The sequence below is a fragment of the Salvelinus alpinus genome, chromosome 13, assembly GCF_045679555.1.
Source record: "Salvelinus alpinus chromosome 13, SLU_Salpinus.1, whole genome shotgun sequence".
Classification (NCBI taxonomy): domain Eukaryota; kingdom Metazoa; phylum Chordata; class Actinopteri; order Salmoniformes; family Salmonidae; genus Salvelinus; species Salvelinus alpinus.
This window is the reverse complement of record NC_092098.1, coordinates 8,346,946-8,356,736: the sequence shown is the minus strand read 5'-3', so window position 1 is coordinate 8,356,736 and position 9,791 is coordinate 8,346,946. Positions and strand designations below refer to the sequence as shown.

The following is a 9,791-nucleotide window of genomic DNA, read 5'->3' as shown; positions in this document are numbered from 1 at the left end:
AAGGCTTCAGAAAGCCTCGGTTTCACATCACTAGGTAGCCTAATGGCTATAAACCTGATCTATTTTTGGACAGGTCTGAGCAGTCTGAACGTCAAATTGCGAGCTCACTCTCCTTCTTCGGTGGGGTTTAAAAGCAGTTGGCATCCAATGTAAATACTGCATTACCGCCACCTACTGGACGGGGTATTGAACGAGGAAAAAAATATACAATGTGGGAAATGGGGGGGGGGACGGACATCATACAAAATACAAAAATAGACACATCCAGTTGTGGAAAAAAGTACCCAATTGTCATACTTGAGTAAAACTAAAGATATCTTAATATAAAATGACTAAAGTTAAAGTCACCCAGTAAAATCCTACTTGAGTAAAGGTTTAAAAGTATTTGGTTTTAAATATAGTTAAGTATCAAAAGTAAATGCAATTGCTAAAATATACTTAAGTATCGAAAGGAAAAGTATAAATCATTTCAAATTCCTTATATTAAGCAAACTAGACGGCACAATTTTCTTGTTTTTTAAATTTACGGATAGCCAGGGGCACGCTCCAACCCTCAGACATAATTTACAAACAAAGCATTTGTGTTTAGTGAGTCCGCCAGATCAGAGGCAGTAGGGACGACCTGGGATGTTCTCTTGATAGGTGTGTGAATTAGACCATTTTCCTGTCCTGCTAAGAATTCAAAATGTAACGAGTACTTTTGGGTGTCAGGGAAAAAGTATGGAGTAAAAAGTACATAATTTTCTTTAGGAATGTAGTGAAGTAATAGTATTTATTTTTATTTATTTTATTTCACCTTTATTTAACCAGGTAGGCTAGTTGAGAACAAGTTCTCATTTACAACTGCAACCTGGCCAAGATAAAGCAAAGCAGTTCGACACATACAACAACACAGAGATACACATGGAATAAACGGCTGCACAGTAATGTCTCTTATCGATGGCGGTTATGATATCGTTTAGGACCTTGAGCGTGGCTGAGGTGCACCCATGACCAGCTCTGAAACCAGATTGCATAGCGGAGAAGGTACGGTGGGATTCGAAATGGTCGGTAATCTGTTTGTTAACTTGACTTTCAAAGACCTTAGAAAGGCAGGGTAGGATAGATATAGGTCTGTAGCAGTTTGGGTCTAGAGTGTCAAAAATATAAATAGTAAAGTACAGATATCCCAAAAACGACTTAAGTAGTACTTTTAAGTATTTTTTACTTGAGGACATGTCACTGGACACATCAACAAACAAAACCCATCCCACTCCTTCAGTCACTATCCAGTCCAAAACACATCCCTACACAAGCTCAGGAGCCTGTGAAGGAAGAACAGTCATCGACACGATTCATTGCAAGACCTCGGCTGTGAGTGTGAAATCATGAAAACCCTCAAAAAAATTCAGACTGCTTCTCTGCTTGTGCTGTACAGTTTTTGACCATTGCAATAAATAATACCAAAAACAATAACAGCACTTACAGTTGATTAGGGCAGCTCTAGCAAGGCAGAAATTTGACAAACTGACTTGTTGGAAAGGTGGCATCCTATGATGGTGCCACGTTGAAAGTTACTTAGCTCTTCAGTAAGGCCATTCTACTTCCAAATGTTTGTCTATGGAGATTGCATGGCGGTCTGTTCAATTTTATACACCTGTCAGCAACGGGTGTGGCTGAAATAGCTGAATCCACTAATATGAAGGGGTGTCCACATACTTTTGTATATATGGTGTATAACCTCCGCTGGCATTCGATACTCTTCCCATTGGCATATATATACTTGCCACATGACCAAATCTTTTTTACTTATGACACTGATTGGATTTATTATGCATAAGGCTCTTACAGGGTATCTCATAGACACCATTCTTGCTTGTAGAGGTCGTGAAAGAAAACTTTCCTGATTCAAACAAACGCTATTTTCTGCCAGACATAGAATTCAATCCAATTCAACATCGGGTTTCCAGGCAAGAAGAAATAGAGCCAATATTTCTGTAAGGTCCATATATTTCTCCAAAACTAGGCCTATTGTGAATTTTATTACAAATGTAATGGACTCAACTTAACTAACACACTTTGATGTACAGCCTATTAAATACTGCACGTTATTACAATGATAAAGATTGAAACTTTTTATCTTACTGTACAGTCACCATTCAATCAATAAATGTGAGTTAAAAAACTGCCATAGCTCTGTTGTACAAAGACTGCTGACAGCTAGCTAGCATTTCCGTCAAATGTTCCGCTGACGCCTATCTGACACACCACACACTGGCAGCTGACTGAGATGAGACTGCTTTTCCCACCTTAGAATGTTGTATAAATCTATAGCTACATTAGCTTTACTACGGTAGCTAGTAAACTGGTGTAAAGACATCTAAAAGTTAAACAGTGAAGCATTTAAATGTATATAAACTGATATTTTCTGCAATGACATTAACTGACGAGGTGGCCGAGTGGTTAAGGCGATGGACTGCTAATCCATTGTGCTCTGCACGCGTGGGTTCGAATCCCATCCTCGTCGACAAATGTTTTTCCAACAATTACTTTTGTAGGTGTTGTTTCGTATCTACGAGTGTCTGCAAAAAGTACTTTACATATGAATTATAACAGCATTTATTTATGATATGAATTACAAAAGCAAGACATAGGCGAAGGCTTTATACAGCCTGGTCATTTAGGCTAGTACTGGGCATGCTGCATTTCCATGTAAAAAGCACCATAAGTACTAACTTGAAGTTGATAGGAGCACATAATATTTATTGTGAAATGAAAGCTAAAATTCCATATGTTTTGGGGGGATTTTGTCAGTCCAAATCTGAACCAATATATAAAATGTTCAACCATTTTCCACCCTAAAAGTTTGGAATAAGCAAAGGCTTTGATTTCTTGTCAGATGGAAAAGGGGTCTTAGAAAACATCTACCAGAAAAAGTCTTAAAAGGAATTAGAAATACATCAAAACACAATAATGTTGAAGTAAAGACCCCTGACAACTAATAACAACATGCATATTTAGGATCAGTGTTGTAGTACGAGTCCGGTCTCAATACCACATTTTGAATCTCTTGGTCTTGTCTCAGTGTCGGTCTTAACTCGGTTTCAGACAGCGAGGACTCGTAATTACATCTGGAGACCAGCCGAGAACAGCGTAGTAAAAAAACTCAGAATTATCAGCTTCCATTCAGTAAAGAGCATAACACCGCTTCGCCAGGCCAAATACATACACTCCTTCCTGAAACATTCATACCTGAACAGTCTTTATATCGATTATAGACATGTTTGCGCAGTGGCGAACCTTTTGGACCAAGGCCTTCAGCGTGTGACAGGTTAATGATGCTGAAATGACAGCAACGGCAATACCAACACTCATGTAAAGTATGTCAATTGACTCTGACACTAAGGCCACCACCACCACAATCGGAGTCCCACCTCCATCCCAAACAGTGTTTGCCTCAGGGGCCCAGTGGCCTGAGAGTAAAGGCAAAAGGAAGCATGACAAGAGCTGGCTACTAGTAGCACTCCTGGTGCCCCTGTGTGTTTTCATTGTGGTGATGCTGGCTCTAGGCATTGTGTACTGCACTAGCTGTGCTGTAGAACAAAACAAGAGCATCACTGACTGTTACCGCTGGATCATCACCTCCAAGTCAGAGGGGGAAAACAAGGCGAAATCTCGTGCTTGACCATTAGAGGCGATACTGTCTTTTTAGCGAATAGCTCTGAAAGAGGGGGGCGAATAAGGGACAGGGTTGAATAAAGGACACTGACAGGATCCAGAATTACAATCATGGTCTTGAATTGGACTCGGTCTCGGTCTCTGGTCTCGACCTTGATTCATCTCGGACACATTCTCCCCCTCCCGGTCTTGGTCTTGAATCGGTCTCACTTTAGGTGGTCTCCAACACAGCACTGTTTAGTTCAGCAGAAATGATTTGCCTTCTGTAAGTTTAAGAAACATTGACTAGTGTCTTGTCATTCTGTTACCAAAAACCCACATATCTTTAAGATATTTTCAAATTTCTCTCCCTCATGAGGAGGGAGGATAATGCAAGTTCACAGAAGTAACAAGTAAAGGTAGGCCTATCAATTAGCTATAGTGTTTTTGCTGCTAACAATTTCGTTTATTACTTATTGATTAAAATGCGTCATTCTGTTACAAAATTGGTAACAGAATGACCAAAAAATCTGTAACAGAATGACTGCAATTGAATTGGCTACAATGGGAAATCATAGATGTCACAAACCACAGTTGGGTCACCTGCTACTGTCCTACCTTCCACTGGCCTACTGTTATGCTCAGTGTGTTCTTTCTCTTTCTGTCGTGTGTCCATTTAATATAACTGCCCTCTCACCCGCTGAGCACTGACCAACACTGGATATCCATGGACGTTGAAAAGTATTTGAAATATAGTCAGTCCAATTCTGAACCAATCATAAACGCCTGCTTCAAACATTTGGTTTGGACAGCACATTACAGTATAGTACAGTAGAGTGTAGTACACAGTAAAGACAATTCGAGTAGAGTATAGTTGAGTACAATAAAGTACCGTACTGTACAGTAGAGTTTAGTACAGTAGAGCACACTAGAGTAGAGGGCAGTGTACAGTAACATATATTGCACTGTACTGTACTGAATTATACTCTATTGTACTGTACTTTACTGTACTGCACTGAACTATACTCTACTTTACTCAAGTGTACTCTACTGTGCTGTACTGTGATGTCCCAACTAACTTATGAAACATAGATGTCTATGATTGGTACACATTTGGTTCAGTCCCAATCAAATTTGGACTTGTTTGGGGGCGGAGCTCATTAGAATAATAGCCAGTGTGTAGTAGAATAATACCCAAACATGCAAAGGAGGATAATACACTTTTATACCTTTGTTTACCTATTCAGGATACATCACCATGAACAAAATGACATTCATAATTAGGCTCTGCATTTCTGTATACTACAGATCAGGGAGCCATGATGTCATTGTGTTACCATCATTCTGTTACCTGGTGCTAATCCACTTCACTTATTGTAGTTCAATAACTAAAATAGATTTTTTTCAAACTCAAGGTGTCCTATCATAGCCGACACCCGATTCTTTCTGCAGACATCTTTGAATCTTAATTCGAAGTATATGTTTAACAGATATTTTGAAAAACGTGCTCACAAAAAAACTGAGGGAGATTTTACCGCCATTCTGTTACCAAATCTTTACATCTGCGCTGTTCCTCGAGTAAATGTGTGTGTTTTTTTTTAAATCCCTGTGGAAATTGTTAAAAGTAGTCCTTGTGAGGTTTGTTTAGTTTAGCAATCAATGTTTTTTGTTTGGAATACTTTTAAAGTGAAGAATCAGAGTCTTAGCCCGACTCTCTAATGCATGCATATAAAAAAGAATTATAAAATATCCTAATGCATTATAAAGAGGGTATTCATAGGAAGTGTTACCAAAATTAGGAAAAATAAGTATATGGATATGATAAGCAATTATAGCACAATCACTTATTATAGGCTGAGTAAAAGTCCTGATGATTGTGATGTGTTCTGACCTAATAGATAGTCTTAACTTAAGGAGAAGAGAACCCCACATTTTTAGTTCGTGAAAGGGATACAGTTGTAAATCTACTATGATCTTTTACAAATATAGGCCTAGGCCCTACCGCTTGGGGGCGCTGTTTCCCAATAAAAGGCAAAAAGAGGCAGATAAAAACAGGAATTTCTCTTGCTGTTGGGATAGTCTAAGTTACACAATATTCCTAATAATTTCCCGGTATGAGGTACATCAATCAAACAAAACAGCAATGGTTTATTGATTTTATTCAAATCCAATGCATATTCAGTGCTTCTAGAAGGACACAATTCGATTAGGCCTGACTAACACACGTGGGTAAACATTACAAACTGCAACATATCCAAATATTATATAATTGGAGCGTTTCTGTTCACCTCCACACAATTCATGTGATGGGAGTGTTTCTCATCTGGGTTTCTTACATTAGTACTCTGAAGTTTATTCTGTTTATTATGAGCAACCTCAACAACGAGGTCTACAGTACATAATGCTGTTAACTTTAGCACCTGTTGAACTAACAATGACTTAAGACATTTTCTTATGGTGGGCAAAAAAAGCACCAGCAGTGAAATAGGAGCCACCACTTCCTCTCGACAACGTCGTATCCCCTGTCCTCATGACCGTTTATCAGATCTTTACAACATCTAAAAAAAAAACACCACTTCATTTAAACGTGGTCATGATTTTTGGAGCACCAAAATAAGCATTCTTCCTACATGGACTTCAGAGACGCTGGGATGTTCCATAGGAGTATTGCAGGGGTCCAGTTTCACAGTGGTGGCGGCAGACGCCATCAGGTGGGTGGTCTGGATGCTGTCAGTGTCCTTTATTCAACCCTGTCCCTTATTCACCCCCCTCTTTCAGAACTATTCACTAAAATGACAGTATCACCTCTAATGGTCAAGCACGAGATTTCGCCTTGTTTTCCCCCTCTGACTTGGAGGTGATGATCCAGCGGTAACAGTCAGTGATGCTCTTGTTTTGTTCTACAGCACAGCTAGTGCAGTACACAATGCCTAGAGCCAGCATCACCACAATGAAAACACACAGGGGCACCAGGAGTGCTACTAGTAGCCAGCTCTTGTCATGCTTCCTTTTGCCTTTACTCTCAGGCCACTGGGCCCCTGAGGCAAACACTGTTTGGGCTGGAGGTGGGACTCCGATTGTGGTGGTGGTGGCCTTAGTGTCAGAGTCAATGTCTGGGGTTTCTACCACTCTCCCAGCCCCCCTGTCATTCTGGACTGCTGGGTGGTGGCTGTCACTAACCCTGGACACCACTGAGGGATCACTTGCTTGGCTTTGAGTGTCATCATCTTCCTGCGAGGACGAGCTGGGCGAGGGTGTGACAGTGTTCCGAGCGGGCTTTCTCCGCGCGAGAACACCCCAGTGTGAGTTATGGCCTTCCGACGGCCTGCGAGGAACCGGTGTAGATGTTGTCTCCTCCTGCGGGGCCTCTGTAAACCAGCCCAGGTCAGTCGGAAGCCTCTCAAGGACTGTCTGCTCTGTCAGCCACTCCAAGCGTGTGGTGTCTGTAACCCAGTCTCTGTCTGTAACCCAGGTTTGGTAGGACGAGGTGGGTGTTGATGAATACTCGTCATCACCTTCTGGAATAGCCATGCAGGAGTACTGGTCTGACTGCAGCTCGTACCCTGCCTCACAATAGCACTCAAACCCACCCATATAGTTGAGACACTTCTGGTGGCAGCTGGCGGAGGTCTGGCACTCATCCACGTCCTGGCATAAGCCTGGATCGTCGGGCAGCTCAGTGTAGCCTTGGCGGCAGTGGCAGGCAAAGGAACCAGGTGTGTTCTCACATCTGTGTTCACAGCGACTGGAATCGTTGCATTCGTCAACATCCACACACTTGCCATTTTCATCGGGCTCGTAGCCCTGGTTACAGTGGCACTCGAATGTCCCAGGAGCATTGACACATATATGAAGGCAGGGGGCCCGGAGACACTCATCCACATCCAGGCAGTTGCGTCCATCAGGTGCCAGCAGGTATCCGTTTGGACATTTGCAGCGGAATCCCTTAGCGGTCTCCTCACAGTCAAACTCACAGTTGGCATTGCCACAGGAATGGTTCGGCTGGCAGGTCTGGCCGTCCTCTGCCAGTGTGAAGCCGTCAGAACACTCACAGTAATACTGTGTGTCAGCATTCTGACAGAAATGTTCACAGCCACCATTTTCTTCTTCACACCAGTCCTGGAGGCCATCAGAGCAGAGGGGGGAATCCTTTGACCAGCCCACACTCCCGTCTTCCCTCAGCATGCAAAGAACAGACTGGTCTCCTAAGCTGTCTTCATTATTTGGGCAGGGAAGGGTGGCCACTGAGCCAAAGGGGATGTGAGTGAGGATGGTGCTGAGCAGGCTGAAAGGGGTGGTGTACAGAGCAGGTCCGCCTCCCTCACTCTTCAGAGAAGGGCACATCCCCCTGTAGGTGTAGTGACACATGAATCCATCCACAGCCAGTGAGCAGGAGCCATCCAGCCACTTGAAGTTGTCGTGCTGCTCCCGGGTGTCAGCAGCAGTGTTGACACTCATGACGACACAGCGGGGCGCGGCACAAGTACTAGGTGAGTCCGCCCTCAGCCAGTTGGTGTATTGCGTGTCCTGTTCACCTGTGATCCATTGGAATCCCCTGAGTGGGCGTGTGGCAGAGCACTGCCTGGGCTGGCGATGGAGCCCTATCCACAGTCTGACCCTGGCCCGTGGTCCTCGTTGCTCCACAGACGACAGGAGCTCATGGACCACAGCCACCTCCTCAGAACTCTTTAGGGTTGCCAGGGAACCACCTTTGTCCTTGCAGAACCTTGCCGACTCCCGAAAGGTCTTGCGTTGGAAATAGACGGCGTAGCAGCCATCTGCAGCGCAGAGAGCATCTTGCTCCTGCAGCTCTTGTCCCAAAGTCGAGGGAAGCCAGCAGGCCCACAGAAGAGCAAAGGAGCGCAGGGCACAGATCATCTTCCCCATCTGTACCACTGTTTTCTTCCACCTCCCTACACCTCTCTCCAAGTAAAAAAAAAAAAATGTTTATTTCAGCTTTGTTTCAATGTTCGACCACTTCTCCCGAACAAAACACTTCTGTTATTAGTCAGAGTTATTTAGTCAGAGGCCTTCCTCCTGAGCTCGCTGCTGGTCTACCTCTGCGTTGTTAGCAGCATTCTAACTGATCTGCAGGAGGAAGAAAAGAGGGGGGAGGGAGGGAAGAGAGAAAGAAGGAGGGTACGTAAAGGAAAAAGGATTGTATGTTTTGGAAGAGGGGGCGGGTAATGACTGAGTGTGTGGAGGAGGGGGGCTGCTGTGCTGGACGGTGGTTTTCCCTTGTGCCATATGGTTTTCATAACTTTAATGGAATTTCTCGTAACCCTGCTACCAACCACATCAACCACTTCAGCTCCATCCACAATAATGGAAACTGTTTCATTTTCCCAGTTTCTCAGACAGATGAAGAGTGGCGACTCAGATGAATCCTTGTTTTTGTCCTAGGGACTGATCTTTCCTATAGTCTAGTCGTTTAGAAAAAAAAATCTCCATTCTGCTTCTGATGTATATTCAACCGCGAGACACTCCATCACGGGTATTGAATTCCATGTCCAGCTTCTTGTCAACATCTGGTCTTTTTTTGAAAGGTCTGTTGTCTGTGACGTTTAGAGAGTTTACATGTGGCTGGATTCATTCATTATATATGAATACAGTTCATCCTCGGTACACAGTTCCTCCTCGGCACACAGCGCCTGAAAATGTGAAAAGACAGGAGGGACAAAATTCATTATGACATTGAGTAGAGTGTTAGATGATTGGACCAAGATGTGCGACTACGCAGGTTTACAAAATCTGAGGGAAATGGAAAAGTAGGCAGACAAATAGTTTTTTCGTGTGCAGGGCTTTTTAGGGTCAAGATGAAAAAGAGCAAGGAAGTTCATTGCGGCTTTCCCAATACAAGTAGGAACTCCAACAGTCACAGTTCAAGCAATGACTGTTATTGTTCTCTGAATCTATTCTGTTATAGTGGGTAAATTAAGTATACCTTTTGTTTTTGATACTTTAGGGCCCACTACTGCATCACTCTCACGGCAGGTAGCCTGCCTGCTTTTGTTTGGCCATCCCCGGTGCAAAATACAGTATATTTCAAACAGTCCAATATCTTACTGGTCTTTTCCAAGTCAAACAATTTTGGTTCAGGATAATATCCTTCCAGATGGCTACCTGATGTTTTCCATAATGCTAGTAGGCTAGAT

At 43.1% G+C, this 9,791-nt stretch overlaps 1 protein-coding gene and 1 non-coding gene across 2 annotated transcripts; one reads left to right on the top strand and one right to left on the bottom strand.

Annotated features, from left to right (window-relative positions):
• The first annotated feature begins 2,424 nt into the window (after positions 1-2,424).
• On the top strand, positions 2,425-2,506 carry trnas-gcu (transfer RNA serine (anticodon GCU)). Its single transcript has one exon. It is a non-coding gene; the product is annotated as a tRNA-Ser (tRNA).
• Positions 2,507-5,778: 3,272 nt separating this feature from the next.
• LOC139536926 (endosialin-like) lies at positions 5,779-8,923 on the bottom strand. Its single transcript, XM_071337663.1, has one exon. The coding sequence runs from the start codon at positions 8,521-8,523 to the stop codon at positions 6,451-6,453; it is 2,073 nt and encodes a 690-aa protein (XP_071193764.1). The 5' UTR covers positions 8,524-8,923; the 3' UTR covers positions 5,779-6,450.
• Between the last annotated feature and the right edge of the window lie 868 nt (positions 8,924-9,791).

Excerpts from the sequence above, each read along its gene's own strand:
- LOC139536926 (XM_071337663.1), bottom strand. The coding sequence starts at position 8,523 with ATGGGGAAGATGATCTGTGCCCTGCGCTCCTTTGCTCTTCTGTGGGCC.